At 40.4% G+C, this 24,649-nt stretch overlaps 1 protein-coding gene across 2 annotated transcripts in view; it reads left to right on the top strand.

Annotated features, from left to right (window-relative positions):
* Positions 1 to 24,649, top strand: part of roraa (RAR-related orphan receptor A, paralog a) — a 292,047-nt gene that overhangs the window by 206,809 nt on the left and 60,589 nt on the right. Inside the window, exon 1 of one of the 2 annotated variants that reach the window (XM_012871475.3) lies at positions 20,752 to 20,934. The exons of the other annotated variant lie outside the window; for it this stretch is intronic. Within the exon in view, the coding sequence (XP_012726929.2) occupies positions 20,763 to 20,934 (172 nt within the window). The 5' untranslated portion in view covers positions 20,752 to 20,762. Of the gene's footprint in view, positions 1 to 20,751; positions 20,935 to 24,649 lie in introns of those variants that run through there. 2 annotated transcript variants of the gene reach the window in all.

Genomic DNA, 24,649 nt, shown 5'->3' with positions numbered 1-24,649 from the left:
TCTGTATTTACTTCAGTCGATATCCTCTTAACAAATCTGACCAACTCACATGTCTGTCTCGAAGAAAATGATCCCCAAAGCCTGATGCTGCAGTGCTGGTGTGTTTGGATGATATGCAGTTCTCACAAAGTAGATAAAAAAAATGTATTGGGGTATCAGGGTAGAACAGTCTGAAGAAAAAAAAAAGATGCCACCGTTTTTAGAATTTCATTTGTAAACAGTTTTAAAAGTTGTGCATAGTTTATTTACACTGCAGCTATGTGCTATTGCATGTTGGTCTAAAATCCCATTAAAATAAATCAAACGCAGAGTGTGTAGTATGAAAAAAATGTGCACAGTGTGAATCCTTATTGCAAGGCGCTCTAAATGAAAGTCGGGGTTTCTGTGGATGTGTGTGTTTTTTAAGAGGTCTCCCCAGTCCAACCTAAACCACAGGGATGGGTCGGGTCTCACTGACTCCCCACTCTGCCTGAGTGATCAAACTGCTGGAAGCTCCCCGCCATGCCAGTCCCCTCATCAATATAAATTACAGGGGCAGCTGTTCACTGGCAGCCTCTACTCCTCTCCTTCCCTCTCCTCCATCTACCCAAATTCACTAATCATTGAGCCATCAGAAGGTGAAGTGTCCTAGATGAAAACAGATACTTATCCTTGCTCCAGTGGCTGTAATGTCCACTTTTTATGCGGTCTTTTTTTGTAGATTGTCTTAGTATTACCTGAGACTCTCATTTCCCTTTATCTGTTTCCCCTTGTTTAATTTCCTTCCCCCGAAAAGGGGTAGCCCCTCTCCAACGTATTTGTAAACCACCAGGCTTTAATTCTCATCAAAAAGTCAGCTGTGCTTTTCCTGAACACGTCCTTTGGCAGTTTTACAACATGCTCTGTTATATGGACTCATTTCTGTCAAAACAGCCTGAGCCTGGAAGACATGAGAGCAAAAATAATTAAATTTTACCTGCCGTTTTTTTTTTTTTTTTTTTTCCTCTGACTTTGATGGTGGACACCAGATACTCCCCATCACCATCTTCTACCTCATCAGGGCCATGTTTTCTGTGAGATGAGTCTCTGTTTGGACCTGTTGGTGTGGAGCGAAGGCTCAGATGCAGCGCCTGATTACACTGAGATTAGATGTCTCACCTCTAATCTCCCATCAGCAGTCTGGGACTCTGTCTCACAGCTCGTGTTGCAGAAAACGAGCCCAAACACACACACACACACACACACACACACACACACACACACACACACACACACACACACACACACACACACACACACACACACACGTGTGTCATATAACCAGGATGCTCTATGTTGAGCAGAGCAGATCTTCTGATTACCTAACCCTCTCACCGTCCTGCAGCTGTGTTATGCTGATTCTTGGCTATCTGAAGCAAAATACGGAAACAGGGAGATTCATGTTTCTTGAGGTTCACAGATGAGCATTTTGTCAGATTTTTTTTTTTTTTTTTGTGCTTTCATAGGACATTCATTGAAACACTTAAATATTAAAACTGTCTACATCAGAGTATTAATGCAGGAAGTAAGACAATAAAAATCCTTTTGTGACATTCAACATTAAAAAAGTTTTTAGTTGTTGTTTGGAAAATAAAGGTGCACAATGATCCCGTATTTGGTTCCTAGCCCATCTGTAGTTAAAAAAAAATAAAAATCAAAAAAGAGTGTTTATGAGAATTTGAGGAAAAACATAAATACAGGGAAAGGGAAAATATTTTTAGAACATTATACACTGTTATCATCATAACTGTTACTGTCCACATTCCCAAAAAGCACATTGACTGCATGCTGCATCAACTTCCTCTTAGCAGATGGAGCATTGATGCTTATGCCTGGAGTGTACAGGCTGTAGACAAATCAATGAAAAGTCAAGGTCTGCCACATCATCATCTTCCCCTTCTATCAGGTTGGGCTGGCTCAACAGGTCTCCTCCAGCTGTTTTATTAAACATTGTATAGAAATCTGCCAAAAAAAAGGTGAGATTATTATTATTATTATTATTATTATTATTATTATTATTATTATTATTATTATTATTATTATTATTATTTGTATTATTTGTATTATTAATATTATTATTAATGGTTGATTCTTGTCCACATCATTATTATCATTGTTATCACAAAGACAGTCTCCACGTCTACATTCTGGGAAATGTTGATCCTTACCTAAACTCTGATTTCTGATAGGCTGCCAGCATTTCAACGTAAAGCCTGTTTCATATCAGGACGAGGTTATAAGATCAAAAGACAGGACCTTTGCTGTCCAGGGATGCCAACTTTCACTCTTCTGCTGTGAGACTCAGTGTTTTTTATTCCATTTCTCACTTCAAATACGGAAAGTGTCAGTGCATAAAGTGAATTTGCTGTTGCTTGTGATTTGGTCATTCCCAGTGAGCAATCCAGCTGATTTAAAAAGGTAAATGCAGACTAGACGTCATTTATTATTTGTGCACATACATTCTGAGGAACAGCTCAATTAGTAAACCTCTGAGTTGGTAATTAGGAAGTCTGGCTGGTATTGTACTATTTTTATTTGGCCAATCAATCTGGCCTAAAGCATGGCTCTGTTCCGACTTTAAATAAACATATAAAAACAATATTAGACGTCAAATAAATATTTTTTGACAAGATATCTTCCAACGTTAGCCTAGATGTCCATTTAGACATTGTTTAGACATACTGTTGAGACAATTACAAAATGCTCACTGGGTTGCTTTACTTTAAAGACATCCAAGGTTATGTACCTACTAGTCGGTAATGGCTATTTTTTAAATTGATTAGAGCTCATCCTTTAAAATTGCCTCATCCAACCTACCCCATCTATGAAGCAAGAGGATTCTTCAAGGTTTTGGCATCACAGAAGAAATATTTTTTCATTTGTTAGGAACTTAATATAATCTTGTAATATTTAGAACATCCGTAACAAGGTCTTATAGTTTAAAGAAGCAAAGTTAGGTATATCCCATGAAGCCATGTCTAGATGCTCTATAAGTCTAACCTATGGCTTTGAGCTCCTGATTTTGATTTTAGTGCTTTATGCTTAACACCCAGTATACAAATATGAGACACTGATTTTAAAAGAAGAAACTCACATCTCACTAGCTATGTTCACATGCACAAAATTTCACGTTCGGGTTGAAATGTATTCAGGTTAAAAACCTAAAAAAAATAAGCGGACTGTACCGGATGCCACACAATCAATTAATCCAGTCAGAATGTATTTATATGCACCTGGCTTTATTCAGAATAGAACCACTCTGACCAGTGCAGTTATCAAATATCCCTAAAAAAAACATAGAAGAAAAAGAACTACCGTCTTTGCTGAACAACAAAAAATAGTAAACAAAGCAATAGTGTATGACTTTGCTTGTCTTCCGAACGCCCAGGCTGGACATGCACCTGGTTCTTATTACGGTTGAAACGTTACTGAATCAATAATAATTTTGTTGTATCAGGAGCCCTGACATTCAGACGTATTTCCGCCACTCAACAACGCGGAAAAACGTCATGTTTACATCGGGGGCATATGCGCACTCGGGTCAGTTTACCACATTTGGAATAACTTGTTCCTGACAAGCGTTTACAGGCATAGTGATCGGATTATCAATCGGCATAAACTGCCCCTCTCATTCAGAATGCAATTTCATTGTATCCGATTGAACTTAATCCGATCGTTATATTCCGATTGGCTTGTTTACATCACGCATTATTATTCAGATCGTTCCCTTTATTCTGATTACTTTTGTCCATGTAAACGTAGCTACTGTTTACGAAAAGTATTACTCGAAGTTCTGCCTTATTGGCAATCCAGGCTGTACTCTGTTCAGCCTTCCTGTTATCTGCTAAAAGTCCTGCTCTCTCTCTCTCTCTCTCTCTCTCTCTCTCTCGTTGCCTGAATCAACTGAAGACATGTCTCAACAAGTAGAAAATAAAAAAATAAAACATGAAAAAATAAGAGTAGGTCCTCTGGCTGAGTTCTTGTTTGTTGAGACGTTTTGTCCCTTCCCTGAGTAACTTCTTCAGTCTGAAGAAGACTGAAGAAGTTACTTAGAGTGTAAAGAAGACTGAAAAAGTTTCGTAGAGAAGAGACGATACGTTTGAGTAACACATAAAGAACCCGTCCAGAGAACATTTTTTGACCTGGACTATTGAGATGCATCAGGACATACAATAGTTTCCTTTTATAAAGCTTAGATTTCTGTGCTTCCTCTAACTTAACCTCACTGATGCAGCAAATAGCTCACCTTCATTCTTCTTCCCACAGTAACAGCATCCACACTGAAGGGTGCTACCACCCGCACGACCTGTTATGACTGGCCGATCAAGCCTAAAATCATCCGATTGCACTCACCCGCCAATTGGTCTGTGCATCTCTAAACATTTATCCTTTAGAAAACTGTAGAAATCTTTGACTGAATTAGAAAAAATTGCCAAAATGACACGAATACTAAAATATATTACAGTAAAGCTTAATAAAACAACAATACTAGTAATCTCTGTATAGGTCTCCATTGGACACTTTTGGTTGTTGGTTAAGATAAAACCAGAATAGCATGTTCAAAAAGCTTCGTTACAATTTGCGTCTCTTTATTATATTTCATTTAACTACATACGACAGCTGTTTGCAATATCTGTCACTATTTTAAGGTATGCACAGTGTGTGTTTCGGATAAGATTGGAAATCGGTTTGGCCAGAGGGAGGCAGCAGTACAAATGTAACAGTGAGATAAATAGGCAGTCCAGACAGAGGAGGTTTCCTCTCGCCTCAGTCCAAAGATGTGTTTTTAGACAGGCCCGATTTCTTTCCACTCTTCACAGTATTTATCTCCATTGTGGTGACAGCCTTCTTACGCTGATTGAGAAACATGGCCTTGCTCCTGCACCTTCATTTATTTGCTTTCGGCTTGTATCGAGTGTCTCTCGTTTGGGACGTGCACTCCCTCACTTTTAGTACAGCCAACCCCTATAATTTTGAAGAGGCAGATTAACTGGATGTATCTGCGCTGCTTAAGGAACATAGTGTTTGCAGAGTTACAGAGAGTTTGCAGCACTCATTGAGGCTAAATCAGAATTGAAAGGTCTGAGGTTGTATTCGTCATAATTTGGTTCACTTGATCTTTTTCCTTTTGACTTTTTATTATTGGAAAATATTAATTTGAAAATCAGAGTTTTTTGTTTCAAAATTTCTCATTAATCCAAATTAGTTTTGGTGTTCACAAGACATGGTGACAGCTTTTACCTGCTTTTCCCTTACGGTGGATACTTTATACTTTTTCACTGAAATTCAGTGTGATGCATGTTTTTTCTCTATTTTTTTTTTGTTTTTGTTTATTTGTAGCTGTGCAATGTCTACAAAGGAACAAAGCTCAAAATCTACTCTAAAGGGAGATATCTTCTCTTAAGTAAAGTCAGTGTATAAAAGCTGCCTGAACACCTTTGGAATTAATGGTTTTCCTTACTTGTGCACATCAGTATGAAATTTGTTTTTTGCATTTGTTTTTTGCATGGCGGTTGAAAGTACATCATTTTCAGAAAGTGATACATGGTTTTCAAAATATTTCACAGATAAAATCTGTGTAATGCATTAGTATACAGTCCCCCATACCAACCATGTTTCATGGTGGCTGTGGTGTTTTCAGGGAGGAGTTTAGGATTTGTTTCCGTCACACATAGCCTTTCGCATGTGATTCAAAGGGTCAGTTTTGGTCTCGTCTTACCAGAGCTTCTTCTTCCACATGTTAGCTACGTGGCTTGTGACAAGCTCCAAACCGGGACTCTTGTGATTTTTCTTTTGAAAAGGACTTTCTTCTTACCTCTCTTGCATGAAGGCCATGTTTCTGGAATGCAAAGCTGATAATAATGTTGGCTTGCACTGGATTTTATTTAAGGGTTTTAGACTAACGGGGGTGATGAAAGCGCACATTCAGATTTTTCCATGTATCTTTTTGCTTCCACTTCACAATTATGATCTATTCTGTGTTGCTTTATCATAAAATCCCAATTAAATACATTAAAGCAGTGGTTGCATCGTGTGAAAAAGTTCAGTCGGTATGAATACCTCCGCTAAGATGATGAACTTCAACGACATGTTACAGGCTCCTAAAAAATGTAATAGCAGAGATTATCTGGCTGTTTTGAATGAAACAATGCTGTTGAGCGGTGTCTATAATTTTCCACTTAATCAAACATGTGATTTACGGTCCTTAATGGTGCTGTACATTGCCAATTGAGGAGAATAATACGTCCCAGTTGCTGTGTAATTTTGCTTGGCAACAGGCGCACTCCTGTGGAATCACCCGGGGGGCAGTATGAGTTGTCTCTGCATAGCGCCGTGTTCCAGGCTCGGTCGTTGTTTGAAGGTATTTCATCACATTGTTGCCTTGATTCAGCTCTTTGGGGACTTGTTAGTTGCACTCATGTGGGAAGTGCATCCAGAACATTGTTAAGCTAGGGCTGATAATGAAGATCAGCCAGCCAGAGTCCCCTGAGCCGCGTGGAGCGAGATACTCGAGCGAGACGCACGGCGCAGACATGGTGGAGCGGGACACGCGGGCACAGCAGCAGCACACGCAGACACAAAGGAATCAACAGCCCAAAACATACAACACTCAGCTGTGCTACCGTGTGTTACATGGAGCATATTCCACAGCAGATTATTTCTTAATTTGCCGTATTCTGCTGTTATAAACATTTTCAAATTGCAGAACTGCCATTATGTTGATTCTAGTTGAGTAACACCGTAACCATTTTAAATAATTGTTGTTGTTTTTTTTTTTTCTCTTTTGTTGGGAGTGACAATGATAATGGCTGCATCAGACATAACCTCCCAGTCTGGGGAAAGTTATTTGGTTCTCAGCGTGGCTCTGGAACCGCTTGTTTCCTTCTTTTTCCACAGCAACATTGAAAGCTTAAATTGACAAAATCTTCCCCCTCGCTCTCTTTCTTCATCTTACTTTTTTCTCTTTTTTTTTTTTTTTTTGCTCTCTTCAGAAGAAGTGTTTTCTTTTCGGACATTTTGGTTTAATCTATAATAGATGGCTTTTTTTTTCTTAAATAGGTCAGTGCAATCACAGTGGTGAGGAATGGACAGTCATTGTAAAAGGGAAATCAATAGAGTTATCTATTTGTCGTAAACCAGGCCAGCATGATTTTTCTCCATTTTTCCTCGGCTGCCATGTCTTTTCCTCTCCGTCTCAGTGTGGCAAGCCCTCGTCTTTTGCTGAAAGAATTACGGCTGTCATTTCATGAAACCAGGGAATGGCCTCCATACATGCGCTTTCTTTGCATAAGTTTCTGTGGCCAAAGGCTTTTCTTTTTATCACATACGAGGGGCTTGAGGTGCTGCAAGGGAAGCCTTAGGGGTTCGGTACAGGTTCCTGTGGGCTCGGGCTTTTCTGCTTTTGTTTTGGCTTTTAATCTGGTTCTCCTCTCAGTGTCGAGTCTTTCAGAGAATTTGAGCTTGAGCAAAGAGAGACCTCATCAGCATTTTCTCCTTCAGCTTTTCCCTTTTGTGTCTGGCTCAACCTGAAGACCCTGTCTTTGAAGTGTTGTCCAACCAGGGAACAAGAGTAAGTGACATGTGACAAGGGCACAATGCGTGGACGGGTGAGCGTCCCCATCTGCTGTGGCCGATTTCTCTTATGCTGGACGTCTCAGGTGAAAGAGAGCGAGAGGTACGGTGAGACGTCGACGTCTGCTTCGGGGGGGGGCTGACTGGCACCCACTGTTAGACCAGCGCTGTCCACAGGGTTGTCCTGCTTTCCCACAAGTTATTCATCTCTCATCATGTCTTTGATGCCTCTTCACTTTCCCTCTGCACACAAACATCCGGCACGGAGCAAGAGGTGTCGCCACATAATGAAAGCTTTGATTAGTGCTGGACGACCCGGGAAGAAGTCAGATAGGATCCAGACCAGATGAAAAAGATGCAGGGTGGTCAATCACGAGTTTACTACTTGCAGCACCATCATAGCAAAGACATGCACAATGCTTTGAAAACATAGAGATGCTGTGGAACATTTTTCACATTTTCCCACATTGCAGCCACAAAACTCAAGAAGTTTTTGCTGTGTTTAAAGTGGTTTACTTATACAAAAGAGAACATAATTTTGAAATGTGAGAAACTTAACAAATAGCATCTATGTTTCATTTTAACTTCATACTTTGTAGAAGTTGTTCTGCTATTCCAGCTGCCAGTCTTTGCAAAGTCTCAAATCTTTGCCAACCCTTTTAAAGGAGCATAGCCCAAGATCTAGTTTTTGCAAAAGTCTGCCCCCTCTGGCAAGAAGTTGAAATGACACCAGTGTTGTGCACATGCATGAGGAGATGAGGAAACACGTCTGCTGCTGCGACAGCACAGGTCTTTTGTTCAGAGGGGTAATGTCTTCTGAGGTAAGAAATTTATAAATGTTGAAGTTAGCCCATGTTCTCTCGCTAATACGTCAGTGGCGGCAGAGAATCAACAAGTTAGCCAGGTGATATGAGAGTGCGCAGCAAGTCACGCCCACGCGCAGGGCTATAGAATACGACCCAAATCACTCTCTCATGAACTGACTAATGGAGCCTATAGGAGAAAACTAATTTACACATTAGGCAATTGTAAGAGCATGTATGGGAAAGGAAAAAAAATATATATTTTACTCATTAAACTTGCACAATACTCCTTTAAGGTTGTATCCCATACCTGAGCTGCATGTTGCCGTACACATCTTCCCATGAACTCTAAACAGACTCCTACTTCCTGCTGAAGAAAACCTTTCCCACAGCATGATGCTGCCACCATTATGGCCAGATGGTCCACTGCAGCTTCTTTACTGTGTTGGTGGTGTCCCATACATGGCTTGTGCTTTAGATTCAGCTTATTTACTTAAATTACAAATACAAATGCTAACGTTGAACTAGATGGTGCCTTGTTGTAATAAGTATAAATTGTAATTAAAAAAAAGTTACATAAAGATGCACTGCGAAAGATGACACTGGAAGGAAAATATAAATATTTCCTCATTTCCTCATGGATGGATGGATGGATGGATGGATGGATGGATGGATGGATGGATGGATGGATGGATGGATGGATGGATGCAAATGTATTGTGAATGCTATCATAGGGCCATTAAATTAGAAAAAGGATGTTGCCTGATTGCTGCTCAAATTTGGAAATTACATCAAGCTGTCAAACTACAGTCGTATTCAGTAAATTAGAAAATGTTTTCTGAAGATGCTCATTCATCAAATAACAAGTACTTTTAAAAAAACTAATAACTTTTATAAACGGTATTAAATATACATCTCATTAACCCCACATTTCTATATTCATAGTTTTTTGTTGATGTAATATTCTAAACTTAAATTTCATGTTTTCATTAGCTATAAGTGTAAAATCATCATAATTAACAGAAATAAAGGCTTGAAAGCATCTGTCTGCGTGTAATTAATCAATGTAACGTGTTTTACTCAGTGAATTGCGTTACTGAAATAAATTAGCTTTTCAGCATTCGCTTCGAAAGAAAATAAAAAAAGTGGTGTTTGTGTGTGTTTAGCTTTAGGTACTTATGAATTCTATAAATTGGTTGTGTCTGTCATCAGATGGCACTCATAATTTCTTTTTACTTTGAGGGAGGAGAAAAAAAATCCTTTAATGTGTGCTGAATAAATAAGGAACATTGAATAATTTAATTGAAGTTTGTTGCCAAGTAGGCATACTTTTCAAATCAATAATAAACTCTAAAGTGCATTGGGTAAAATAAAAGAACAGAAGAAAGGAAACTGTACCTGTGTTCGATAGTTTGAGCTGCGGATCATCTCTTTCTGCCAAATAATGTCATTCTGTTCAAAAACCGAGGTAGAAAAAAGAAGTTGCGCCTACAGAGCGGAGTGCAGATGTGCTCACAAATGCTTTTGTTGATATTACACATTGACATTTGTGCTGATCGCATTGTACCCATTTTGTTGAATCTGCTTTATTAGAAGAATGCTCTGCTTTTTTTTTTTTTTACTCTTTTTTTTCCCCTCCACCTTGCTATTAATTTGCGTTTCTGTGGGTATGCAGCATGAGAACAGAGAGACGCGGTTAACCCATTGTGAAGTTAGCCGTCATCATTAAGATTCTTCAGATAACAAGCATGCGGATTTCTACTGCTCAGCATTATAAGATCCCAGACATCAAAGGCAGATTTTCATTTTACAGTGTCTGCGCGGCACGGTAAAAGGAATGAAGAAAGAAAGAAAAGACAGGAAAAACAGGTAGGGAGATATGGAGTCAGGAAAACGCAGCAGAAGAAAAAGAAACATGTATGATGTATGTTATGGATTAGGGTGATGTTTATGCTTAATGGAGTATTTGATGCTATACCTGCATATTTATTTAGTGTCCAGCCTTGTTAAATAGTTTGGACCTAAACATGGCTGCTTCTGATTATAGAGTAGATTCTTTCTGCTTTGCTATAACTCTCCACTGTTGATATAGTTTTCTTTCTTTTTATTTTTCCTTCAACTCTCCAGCTTATACCTTCATTCAGCCTTATGTTCTTTTCTGAACAGTATGAAAGCCCTGCCAATTATCTTCCTGTTTGTACAAATCTTGTTACACTATTTCTGTGTCTGTCCCAAAGATTTTACAAAGAAGTTCTACTTAATTCTGATTACTCTCTCTTCCAGCATGCTGCCATTATGCAGGCACCATTACATCAGAATGAGTCGTTCAACACTGAGAGTATTGAAGGTACAAGAGCGAGAAATATGCTGTTCTCCAGTATTGTGCTGGATTACAGAATCAAGGTCGACTCACAAGACACAGAGCAGCATTATCCCTTAATCCTGTGTTTTGGTTTTAAATAGCCTTTTTGCACCTAATCTTCACAAGTAAAATGACAAACATGAATACTGAGGTGGGTATTTAAACATGCATTACCCACAATGTTAAGGTCACAGGCTTATTACTGACTTAAACCGCCGCTGTATTTTTGTGAAAGAGCAGGCAACCGTGTATTATTTTGTTGCGCCTGTATTACAGGGGAGTTGGGACGCTTGTGATGAAATTTGCTTTGGCAGTTTTAAATGGATAAATTGGAGAACATTTTTAAACTGTAGCATAGATAAAAGTAATATCAGATTGTATATCAGACTGTATTGATCTTCATTTATCAGTCAATCTTTTTTTTTTCTTTACGTTTAAAAATCTGTCTGAAAAGCAAATACTTTTCCCTCGTGTTAACAGAAGCTCAATGTCATTTATGGATATCTCTCAGGACTAAAAATGTATTAAACAGTTACACTTAGAAAAACTCACCAATCAAATCTTTTGAAGGAATACTTGTATTGCAGGTGTTGGATGCCTTGATGGACCTAACTTTCTACAACAAAGCCTTACTTAGTTAAGCCTATTATTAGTCAGCAGTCTGTGGTTACAAATAAAAAGCTAAACTTAGTTTAGTTTACTTTTTGCTAAGTATTCTATAAGACTGACAGGTTTAAGTGTGCTTGTCTGGCCTTCAGTGAACAAACAGTAACACACCTACATGAATAACAGCTCTGACTAAGTCTATGGTCCTCCGAAGCCTTTTTAAGAGGCCTGCAAAAACGACAGCTCTATAGGTTAAAGTTTACATCAGAGCTATATGGACTTTGCTACAATCTTGACTATGATTCGTGGCTTATTTTTTTTTTTTTTTACTTTATCTTAGTGGACTAGAATTTTTTTTTATAATAGCCTAATATTTTTCAGACATCTTTACTTTTCGGCAGGTTGAGTTTGACCATGTGTAGGTGAGACCGCAGATTAAGAGTAAAGGAAGCGCTTACTCTGCCGCTACAGTGTCTCCCCTTGACCAAGCTAATCTGAGCATGCCCGTCAGGCTCGGCTGTGGCGGAGCTGCTGGAAACTTAAAGGTGCTGTGAAAGACTAAAAGTGGGCCAGCCACTGCTGCCTCCTGTTGACCTACCTTGTTCGGAGGGTCCAGGTACAGGACTGATGACAGGACTCCTCCTCAGCGGACCACATTACTAATGTGTGAGGGTGCAAGAGGAACACATCCGGTGATGAATCACTCCCCTGCACCCATGGCATCCTCATAAGTCAAGAGTAAAAGTGTCGAGAACAGGCCCGGTAAAGAGATCCTTCGTGTCGCGTCGTCCACCGCAGAGAAACTCCATCCCGGACCCAGTGGAGGCGGGGAAGGTGTACGGAGGCTAAGTGGCGCACATCACACATAGCCTGAGGAACTTCCTCAATCTTGAGGCAAACGTTAGTCCCTCCTGTGTGTCACTTGTCTTTTTGTGGAACTTAGGAAAAGTTACTTTCATGCTTGAATAGAGCTAATAAATGAGTATGTTGATCAGCAATGTCTCGATGGACCACCTGCTTTAGCCAAAATCACTTCGAGAACATTAAATATGTGTTGGTTTAGGCTGTGATGGTTTTCACCATGCAGTCACAGAAAAAGGCACTGCCTCATTATTCACTTAGATGTTTTGGGAACTGGAAAAATGATAAAACTACTCAGCCTGAAAGCCGAGGGGGAAAGAAAGAATATATATACATATATATTTTTTTAAACCGAAAGCAACTTTTTCGATGCAGATCCGCACGTTTCTCTGTTGTCTTCTTTTCTTCTAGCCTTAAGCCAGAAGGTTAAACTATTTTAGTTTACACGCATACCTCCCCGAAGAGCCGATGTCGTGCTACGGCAGTGATGTCGGGGGAGTGCACATGTTTGATGCTGGGCAATACATCACGAACACCAGGGGGTCTCCATGGTATGCTCCTCAATAATGAAGTTCATTCGTTAACTTCTCCCTCAAAGGCCAAGTTCCCCTGCTGCCCTTTTCAGCAGCCATTGCAACTCTTACCAGAGTCACCCCTCTAACAGAAAAAAACAAGACACATCATAATGCCCCCCCCCCCCCCCCCCCCGACAGGCACAGTGGTTGCCTTCGCAGAACATGAAGAATAAGCAGGTCCATTATCAATCCCTCATGCCTGGTTATAGCCATAATTATCACAGGGAAATGAGCTGCTCTGTTTGGTTTGCCATGGAGGAGCCGCTCCTCCCTAATCACCTCCTCCTTCTCTGCTATCATCCTCCTGCGATGAAGATGGGGCTGTTTTTTTTTTTTTTGGAGGGGGGGGGGGGGTCTTGCCAGTTCATTAGAATTCACAGGGTTCCACCTCCCTGCCTAGCCAAGCTAAGCCTCTCACACAGGCTGCCATGCCTGCGATAATCTTCCCTCTCCGTTTCCTTTCACTCCGTCTCCCTCCCTCTCGCTAGCCGCCTGTTTCTTTTTCCCTTTTCTGTCCCCAAGGGCAGCCTTGCACAAAAGATGCGCGGCGCAATTCATTGTCGAATCTGATTTCTATTGATCTATTGAAAAATTGTTCGGTGACATGCGCGATAACGCTCGAGCGGCAGCAATGAGCACTCTTTACAGCAGCCTTTACATCTGATAAGCTGTACAAATCAACCGGCTTACTCTAGTCGCTTCAGTAACAGTTTTTTTATTTTTATTTTTTTATAACTGAGTATAAGATGCTTATCAAAAATCAGCAACAACTATACTGCCAAGAAACAAACTTGTGACTGCAGTACTAAAGGGATAGAGATTTTGCAATGAGATCATGTTAATAAGGTGTAAGCAGCTAAAATCTTACCTACAGTAGATGATGGATTCACAGGAACAAGATTAGATGAAGTTTTTAGCAATATTTTAGGGAAAGTAAAAAAAAAAACACCTCTTCTTTTGTTTGTCTTTAGTTTCCACGAGGAGTAGATATTTCACAAATCACAAACTGTTTTATAGAATCTAACATAAGCCTAAAATAACTAAAGTCCAGGTTCGACTGGTCCATATATTGGAGATCTAAGCTTGTATAATTCAAAGTTGATCCTCATGCCTAAAAGCAACAAAATTGCCCCCTTTTATATTTTCAAAAATAAATACTAGGTTTAATTAATCTCATAGACTGTTTCCTTTTTGATCAGTCTTCGGTATTTAACATTTCGAACAGTAGATTCACAAATGCAAGAGTTTGGTGCCTATAGGACGCTATGAAGCGGATGCTAACTTCAGCAGCGTGGACGTTGTTAGCAACTATTGGTTAGCCGGTTGCGGTAATCTCACTCGTCCGTTATCGTAAACGTTTTTTTCCACAAATGTTACCAGAAAGACGTTTTAAAATTTGTGAGGGACCTTTTAGTGTTTTTGTAACCCGGTGACATCTGCCCAATGAGAAAACCGATGTCTGATCAAAAATGTAGTGGTTTAAGTGAACACAGTTTGATAGACTTTTATCCGGGCTCCTTTTCTACACAGTAGCACATCTGACCGGAAATGTTCTGTTCTCAGTGTTAGTCTCACGCAGTAGGGTCATTGGTGCTGCACCGCCTCCAACCTCCATTTCTTGTGCAAATAATTGTCTGCATTTTTGTAAACTAACCAACCAAGCAACTAATGAAAACATGACATAATAGTGTTTGCATGAATGACTGATGTTTTTGAAATTGCCGTTGTTCCAGGACAGATGAAGTCCACTTTGTTATTGTGTTTCTCTCAAACTAGCCGTTCTCTCTGGTACCAACACATTTGGTCTTGTACTAAATGAATCAAACTAGGAGACTTATCTACGGCAGGAACTCTTTTTACTGCTTATACCCTTTTAACAAAACCCCGCTTCAGAATTCCCTGACGTCATTCTTTTACAGCTTTTTCGTCCAAATGTTTCTGTCCTCAAGGTGAACGAGGATGTTGGAGCAAAGGTAAAGCCCTGCCTTAAGTGAAAATGTTTAAAGATGTGGTCACAGTGACATGGCTTTGCAGTAAGACAGAGTTCTTGTATCTTCTCTTGTATCTTTCTTTGATTGAATTTGAAATACCTAAGGGCTTTTTTTTTTACATTTGTAAAAAATATTTAAATTTAGTTCTATAAATAACCATAGCAGTGAACGAAAAGGCTATAGCCTTGTCAACCATCGCTAAACGCACAGTGTTGTTGATTCTGATTACATGACAGCTGACAGGCGTACACCTAACCTATGTAGGAATGATTTGCTTTCATATCCCTTCTTCTGACCCCACTATTCTATAAATATTGTGTAAATATTGTGTGTGTGTGTGCATTCAGTGACGGAGAGGGAGGGAGAGAGAAAGAAAAAGTGATTCTGATCTGGCCCTGGGGCGGCTGTGCATATAAAGGATGAAGGTCAGCTTATAAAGCCATTAGTCATCTGATCTGAGTGTAACCACGAAAACTGTTGAGAGGTGTAATGCTTACACTACTTTATTATATGAGATAAATTGCTCTAGTCCATATGAAATCCATTAGTCCATTATAATGTCCATTATATATTTTTATGAAATCCATTATAATGAGTTAACGGCCTCTCCTGTAGCTACGCATACCATAAAACAATGGCACAGCTGTGGTTGTGTTGACTGTTTTTTTAAACATTTACAGTTCTTTATTTGCGCTAGTCCTTAAACGCAGCCCTCTCCAGGCCCATGGAAATAACCCAGTAGTATCCTCTGTTTTCATAGAAACAGATATTTTCTTTGTTGTCTGTGTGATTTATTGAAGTCTTCCCACAAGTGGAAGCCCCCAGGAAATTGCCTGAAATGGCCCTAAATTGGTTTATGATTGTGCTGTGTGGGCCGGTGCTGTTATAGTTCTGATATTATGCCCTCCACTCCATGGCATCTATATTAAATTGATCTGTATTGTTTTCATGGAGTGCCTGTTTGAGCTCGTTAATTCGACCTCTGCTGCAGGCTGGTTGGTGCGGCTTCAGACGCCAAGGTGGATCTGCTGCGGAATATAACACCCGGCTTGCTAATACTTAATAAGAAATATGAAAAGAAAAAAAACAAATGTGCGAGTGTGAAAGCATTTATCCCGTGCAGGTCAAAGGCCACAGGATGGGATGAACATGCTGAACACGCTGCTGTCTTGAGTCCAGAGTAGTAAGAGTTAACGTGGATCAGCTGCACGGAGAGCCTGTGCATAGAATGGCTACTGACAGACTGCTAATGAGGCCATTATCGGGTCTCATCCTCTGGTCTCCTCCAGGGGCACGGCTGGATGTTCGACACCACATTTCAATTGAATTGCATTCCACAAGACTTGTTTACAGTGAATGTATGTGGTTGAATTAATCCAGAAAGGGTGTAGGAGATGACATTTAGACGTAGCCAGTCTGGATGTAAAAAGAAAAAAAAAAAAAAAAGAAAAGAAAAGTTCCCCAGGATGTTACTGTCAGGACATTTCGATCTCTCATCAATGCATTTCTAGTTTAAACTGAAAGTTATCAGAAGGTTATTGACTAAATGGAAGCATTTCGTGGCTCTACATGACTGCACTAGTACTTAAAGACACATTTGACTGCTTTGTGACTTAGTCAATACGGCAGTGTACATGCATCAGCAGCATATTGGCTTAGTGTCACCGGTAATGTGGAGCCCTTAAGGAAAAGTGTGATCAAGAGCAAATGAAGCAGTTTTGCAGGATACATTTGTCCTTAGGGAAGACGGGAAGTACTTTTATACACAAGTGGAGGCACTCTATACCTCCTAACACTCTAGACATACATTTATGTTTTTTTGTTGTTGTTGTTTTTTTTATCTTTTTGCGTGTGGATACTTTAGATTAGCCTGCCTTTGTCTTCAATGAGAACCAAAAACTTTTTTTCCCTTATACAATAAACACAGGTATCACAAGTCAGTCTTGTTTGGCCCTTTTGATTAGCTCTAATAGCCTTCCAACAAGATTTAGAAATAAAAAAGCCTTTTTATATGCACCTCAATAGGAGGTGTACACTTCAAGTGTGAATTAATTTATTTACATCACCCGTATTCCAAAATACGAGGCTGTGGCACATAGAGGATCGGGCTTTTGCAGTCGCATCCCCTAAGTAATCGAACGGGTTGCCTCTACTTGTTAAGCACGCTCCTTCACTGTCTTCTTTCAAATCCTTTCTGAACACTCATCTTTTTCCCCTTGCGTTCAAACGCAGCGTGAATCGTTTGTTCTTTTGCGTGAGTTGTTCTGCTGTCTAACATTGTTTTATGTCTGTTTTTACCTCGTTTACTATTTTTACTTATTGTATTAATGTGCAGCGCTTTGGTCAACCATTTGTTGTTTTCAAATGTGTTTATAGATTTAAGTGGATGGACTGGATTTCTGTTCATCTAGACGATTTGGGCTCGCAGCTAATGCTGTAAGCCATAATATTCTGATAATAACGTAAAACTAACTTATGGAGATGCCCCACGTAGATTTCTTCTATAGGCAGCAGATGAATAATGCAGAAAACATGGCACACCCCTGCTCTGACATTCAGACTCTAGATTAAGGCCTTGTTTTTAACTAGCATGTACAACCCCTGCTATGCTGCTGTTTTCTGTTTGTTTGTGCACTTCTTCCTGTTTAACCACTCCGCGGTGCCGTGCAGTGCTTTGTGGAAGACTGACTCGGCAGCCAGCTTTCAAGACTCGACCACAGACAGCATCGGTTGAACATGTTCCTGCGTGGGCCGTGGTCTTGACTCATCTGGCAAGCTTTGAAGATCTCACACAGAGATGCTCACCTCTCAACAACGCGGCTGACTCTCGCAGTCACTTTGTCTCTAAACGGTTTACCTACTGTGGACCTTCCACGTCTCGCTCTTATCCCAGACGCGGTCCATTTGATTCCAACGGTCTCCGAATGATGTTTCGTTCATTACGGCGCTGGGCCATAGGAGACCGGCGTTGACACAACCTGAGCTAATGTGTTTAGTGACTCTAATGGATCATACAGGTCCTAATGAAACATTGTCATGGGAAGATTTATGTTGCAAGCTGCTGAGTCCTCATTTAAATTTTATATGTGGTTAGAAGTACCCTTTATTTAATCATTAGACACAGACTAGAAGACACATAATTAAATATAAATATTTACAATAAATAATTAATTAGAAGTACAGCAGCAGATTCACTTGAAGTTGGTTCTCTTTTCACTCTTTCTGATCAGTTCGACTAGCTATTCTTTGGTTAATTTTACTCGTGTCCTTTCAAGTGCATTTTTTTGGTAAGGTGGACAGGTATTTAAAGACTTCTCTATGCAGTCCCCTTGATGCTACATGCAGCAACCACCATCTTAAATGGCTACTCTAGAAAAGATGAGCTAAAAGAGTTAACATAAGATTTTTATTTCAGCATTTATCGTTATGAAAAGATGTCACTGATGCAATCATTTTTTTGTACTTTAGTTTGTTTAATTCAACAGATTTCCTAAGGTAACTTAATTAGTAATCCATGTTTTTTTTCTGTTAACCTGGGATATGGCATAATAAAGAAAACCATATCTTTTATGCATTCTTCACAAAGGGAAATACTGGAGAACATATTCAAGTAATTCAAGTGAGTGTTGATCTTCATAGGCCAAAAGTCAGCAAACAGTGAGAAAAACATACACATTCACAGAAAATTGAATGAGCCTTTTTATACCATTATGCACAGAGAGCATGATGGGAAGGGAAGTTAAAAAAAAGAATAGGAAAATCTCCAAATCTTACTGTTAGAGAATTAATGGCATCACCAAGTCTCTCTGGCTCCCTTAAGGTGGTATCTAAGTGTAAATGGGTTGATTGAGACACATGACTGGAAAAAAACTTTTCTGTTCTACCGTCACGAATGTAGTCTGGCCAACTCTACACAGAAAATACATTGACTCAAATTGGAAAACATTTTTTTGAAAGGGACCAAATGTTCTTGGGTACATTTTCTTCAATTTGAGTAAATTCTACTCCGAAAATGGGGTATTAACTGGATCTATGTACTCTGGTCAGGTGAAAAATAAGATTGAGTTGGGTTTGGTGTCAAATACATAATCGATACGTGAAAACACACCTCATCTGTGAAGCAGGGTGGAGAATCTATGAATCTGAGACCTTTATTTGTCATTCAAACACTGTGGAAACCTTGTTAAAGTTCATGGTGTCCCAAACTTGAACAAACCAGGAGATTTTATATGAAATAATTTGGTGGTTTATCTCGGTAAACTTAAAAAGGGGCATGGTTGGGCCTTTCATCACGACAATCATTCAAAACGAATGGTCTAATTAAGACAGAAAATGTTCGCCAGACACAGAATCCTGACAAATTCAGACATGGCCGTCTGAGCTCGGTTTCAAACTTGCAGAGTGAAGTAAATAGACAAAAGAACAGATTTAAAGAGTGTTAAGAGAAATGGTCAGAGAACTTTCCCTCTCTAATGCTCCAACTTTGTAAACTGCTATAGAGCCCAAACAGAAATCGCTGCCATCAATCACATTTTGAAGAAGTATTCCTTTACATTGGATTTTTTTCCCCTACTGAGTAAATGTACTTAGATTAAACGTTAGGTTTTTCTTATGTTACTCCAAAAAAAAAAAAAAACATAGAAGGGTTTTAAAATCTTCACAAAAGGGGGCCATTAAATGTGGCCTGCACGGTATGTGATTTTGTGAGCTTGTTTTTTTGCATTTTTAGGAAAGCCCTACACAAAATCACAGGCAATAAATAAATGCAGTTAATTAAAATGTGTTTGTATAAGGTAGCGTCATCATTCTAGCGTTAAAACTGATCTCAGAAACGTGCTTAATAAATATCAAGAAACAGGTTAGAACATTAAAAGGAATCTCCAAATTTCAGATCGCCAGAATCTCCAATATTTATGGCGTCATAAAAAAAAAAGAAAATAAATATTTTCTCTAGTTCATTTCCGTTCTTTTTGAAATGCTGCTGTGTCTGAAACCCGAGCTGTGATGTTTGTCTTGAGACAGGATGATATGAGCACCAGCTTTATTCATGAAATGCCAAATGGTTATTGGCCAAGGCTGGATTGCACTAAAACCAGAATATTGTATCAGAGAGAGGCAGCTGGTAAGGAGTCAGAGCAGATTATCATATGAGAGAGGATGAGTGAGGAGAGGAGGAGGAGGAGGAGGAGGGTTGGAGCATGGTAGAGACTGGAATGGAAAGCAGGGGGCGAGAGTGAGGGGCACAGGAGGAGGAGGAGAGGAGACGGAGAGGTGGTCGCTGCGGGGCGGAGGGGATCATCCGAACCGTTCAGTCACTATCTCAGCTTCCTCACCTGATGGGAAAAATGTGTGTTTGAAAGAGAGAAAGGAGTGTGTGTGTGTGTGTGTGTGTGTAGGGGGGGAGGGGGGGGGGGGGTCCTATGAGAGGTCAGAGGAAGATGCTGTGGCTCCACTCGTCTTCTCTCTGGAAAGGGCCCACCGCTGCTCGCAAACATCTGGCCTCACACTGATCACTCATATCCGCCGGCAGGGAGGAGGAGCACTTCTATCTTTGAGCCACAGATTAAAAAAAAAATAAAAAAATAAAAAAATCACACACCCTCTCTTATCCACTCCCTTCATATTTTTGTTTCTCCCCACTTCTACCGCCTTCATCCACCTTTCCTTTCATCCCTCCTCAGACTCTTTCCTCTGTTTTGATACTTAAAAAAAAAGAAAGAAAGAAAGAAAAAGGAGAGTCGTAGAAAAACAAAAAAAAACCCTGTCTGACTTTACCCTTGCTCTGTAAAGATAAGCCACAGAGCAGTAGATAGTTTAGGGTGTGCTGTGTCTAGCAAGCCGGGGCAGACGAGACTGCAATCAGTGGGAAGAGGGCCAGCTTCCCCCTGCCTGAGCTCTCAGCGCCCCTACTGGCTGCCTGCTGTGCCAATCAAAAGGCCGGGTGGGTGGGGAAAGCAGGCAGACATGCACGCTGATGTCACAGTCACATGGATTGTGGTGTGGTCATGCTCGGAGGCTGAGAGACGGAGCTGTGCTTGCTGGCCAGCTGCTGCTGAGACAGCAGTGGAGGGCTTTGCGCTGCTGCTACTTTCCTCTCTTATGGACTCGAAGCTTAATGATGTATTTTGTGATTTCAGCTATGAAAGGTAAGCGAAGGGGGAGGACGATGATGTTCTGAAGATCTATGCGTGCATGTTAGATCGCGGCGGCGGAGTAACAAGTAGGGAAGTGCGAGCTCCACTCTCCGTGGGCTGGCTGGCAACTCTCTGCGCGTCGCGTTTGCAAGGGAGCCAGCGCCGGAGCGCTCCAGGTTGAACTTCCTCCAGGTTGTTTTTGTGTATAGGGACAGGTTATTTCTAGTATCCCGTAAATGCACATGTAAAAAAATATATATGATCTATATAAATTTCCCGCAGTGTGGTTTGATTGTGTGTGATTTCCCGCTGCTATAGTCTGAATGTGTGGAAACCACAGCCGGCGTAATCTGCTCCTGTCTGACAGGAGCGCTTGCCCAGCTCATCTGCAGAAGTTTTTTTTTTTTTCTTGTTTGTTTTTTTGTATTACTTTTCCCCCTTTTTTTATTTAGTAATGTAGGATTGCGTGTTTGGTCGCAATCTAGTTGTTCCCATTTCAGATGAAAGTGTGTGGCCGTGGTAGTTCAACGGGGAAAGGGAGGGGGCGGGGGGGGGGGCAAGGGCACCGGCGCGTATGGCAGACTGTGATTCTTTTGAGTTGATACCGGCGTGCGTGCGTGCATGTGTGCGTGCGCGCTTTGCTCCACTGACCTATTTTTTTATGGTTGGATTGGTTGGGGGTTACTTGGGTTTTAGACGTGTGGTCAGGAGAGCACCGGGATCGGTCCTCCCAGCCGCTGGAACGCTGATCCACTCTGGCCATAATCCTTGCTCGTACACCCCCACCCATCTACCTACCTTCCCCTCCATCTCCATCATCCAGGCGCACATGTGCGCACACGTCCCAGCAGACGGATGCAAAAAAAGAAAAGTGCTGTCAGACATGCAGTGCTGCACACTTCTCTCATGCATGCGTGCATGTGCCTCCATTGGTGTACCCCCACCCCCGCCCCCAATTTGTGTACGCGTTCTCCTTTACACTGAAAGACGTGCACCCGAAAGTATGGTTCATCTGTGCACACTTTAAAAAATGTTGGAAAGGCAGCTGTCAAAACCTCCAGTGACAATTTTGACTTGATCACCCTGTCCAATGTGTTTCAGCCTTGTTGAGGATCGTTCTGGTAATTTTTAGGCCAGTCTGGATTTTGTAAAACATTCTTAAATGCAAAAAAACAAAAGCCTAAGATCCATTTTCTCTTACTTGTTTATTTTTTTTACCCGTGTTTTAGCTTTTAAGCTTAGTCTGTTTGTGTGTTGTACGGTGTACTTCATTTCTTCTATCAGCCTGCCTGTGACTAGGTAGACTGGCTTTATTAATGCCCCACTGTCGCATTTTAAATTAATAAATCAAACCATACATTTTTAACACATTACTGAGACATTTTGGAGCTGTTAGATTGTGCGTGACTGGCTTCTCTGACCAGTTTGTTTTATTTTTAATTGAGTGGGAGAATTTGTTCGGGAAGTGAGACTCGCGCTCAGATGTGTTGAGGCTGGCCATACACACCGGGAAGAGACCTTTTGACCCTGTGGTAATTTTATACATAGTTTGGATTGAAGGATTATTTTATAAAAAAAGAGTGGTGTGTGGAACTGAAATGACCTCTTAAATGGCGCAGCATCTATGTATGTTTTATTATAACTTCAATTTTATCCTCGCCTGTCATATTGCTTGAAAATACTATTTCACTCTTCCTGTACCATATTTACATTAATATTTTTTTTGGCCTATTTTACCATCAGCAGTAACGGTACCAACGGTATAATTGTGGCTGTTTAAAAAAAAAAAAAAAAAAAAAATGTATTTCTTAGATTCTCGTTCGGCTCCATCTTTCCCCAGATTGTTACGCTCTAGTCTGCCAGAGGTTGCTGGTGTCACGGCAGCACACTGTGACATTGTGAGGGATGAAATTAAAATATGAACAAGCAGCATAATTGGATGCTAATTCAAATGGCAGTGGCAATTTCTTCCAGAAAATGGTCCGAGAATTGGATGAACTGCACAGTGACTTTCTGTCTTGGCACAAACTTACTAATTATGTTAAACTCATCACCCTTTTGCTGCTGCTTGAGCCCCCTTTTTTGTGTCTTTTTTTTTTTTTTTTTGAGATTTTCATCCTCTTAACTTCAAAATAATGCAAATATATTATAACAACTGCCTCGGAGTCTCTGTGGCTTTGTCTCTCCCCTTCTACCCACCTCTCCCTCTCAGTTCAGCCTCTCTACCACACCACTGCCTCTCAAGTACCTAATTACCTGTAATGGAAACATCCCTCTCATTACCCCATGCAAATTAGCCGTCCTACTCAGCACAATTAAGATGAAAATTCCAATTACATCATTAAAGAAAGTTGTTTGATGTGCGGCTAGAAAAGGTAAAAAGTGCTTCTTGTCCAGAGTACATATAATTAACCCTTGAAAAAAAAAAAGGAGGGGGGGGGGCGTGAGGGAGGGGGCTCCTCTGCGGTGCATGTGGTACGGCACACAGATATGTGATTTAGCTCGACCGTGTGCTGGGCTGTGAGAAATGTGCTGAGGCCTTAGAGAAGATAAAGCCAAATGTCTTGTGATGGGTGCTTTAAGGCTACATTAACAAGGCTGTAAATATTTGTTGTAGATTTGGCACTCGTTGTCTCTTTCCATCAGCGGTCCATTGAAGTGCTCCACTACCTCATGCTGCAGGCTCTCGCACATTAAAGGAGAGGTTAACAAGATTGGCCATTATCCAGTTAGGGACTGAGGACTTGAAGAGCCACGGGGGTGGGGGGTTGGGGGCTGATTTAGTTGACGTTACATTATCTACAACGATTTGTATTTAATAGCTGATTTATTAAATCATTTTTTTACACTTCTTGCTGTCAAACAAATATATATTAATATCAGCTGAAACATATATGCTTGCTACAGAAATACTAATTTAATAAATGTTTAGTCCATCACTTCGTAATGGTTGGTTTTTAAATGTTGGAGTGATGCTGAATGTATGAGCAAATAATCCATGCAGGTAAAAAACGATACGGCGCTGCACTAACGAATGGAAAAAGTTACGGTCTTGCCTTTTGTCCCCCCCCCCCCCCCATCCCCCCTCCCTGCCTTTTAGCTGGCTGAGGAAGTGGAATGGTGTCCCCACAGGTTATTAGGGAGTGTGGGTTGTGCCTGTCTGTGCTGTGCGCTACTGAGACAAACATCCTGGCTGCCTAACTGTGTGGAGAGGGGCTGGTTAATGAGATATTGGCTGCCCATTGAGAGCATGGATTTTTGATTTGGCAGCATGGAAGTTGGAAACGGGGCAAGGTGCACTCTGGAGAGCAGCGGAGCCCGGTGGTAAAGAGTTACATCTGAAAACCGATATGATTTGTTGTCTTTTGGCTCAATGTTTGGTATTGTTTATGAAGTCTGGAATGTTTAATGAGTCAAAATGAGAATCTCATCCTATGAAAACCTTGTCTTGAAATATCAAATACTAAAACTTTCATATAAAAAATATAAAATGTGATCTTATTGTATTTTTGTTTAAAAGATAATAGCTAAAATAATATTTATGATTTTATTAACATTTATTTAGATTTTTGTTGATGGCTTTAAACTAAATTTGGTAGTAGTGCTGATTGCGTGGAGTATTACACTTTTTTACTGTTTTTCTCTGTCGAGGAACACAAGTATAACAAGCTGATATTATCTGGTTACTTAGTTGTGCCATATGCTCATCTAAAGCCTGCTTCCAAGA

The sequence above is a fragment of the Fundulus heteroclitus genome, chromosome 2 (assembly GCF_011125445.2).
Source record: "Fundulus heteroclitus isolate FHET01 chromosome 2, MU-UCD_Fhet_4.1, whole genome shotgun sequence".
NCBI classification, from domain to species: domain Eukaryota; kingdom Metazoa; phylum Chordata; class Actinopteri; order Cyprinodontiformes; family Fundulidae; genus Fundulus; species Fundulus heteroclitus.
This window is presented reverse-complemented; position numbering and strand designations above follow the sequence as displayed.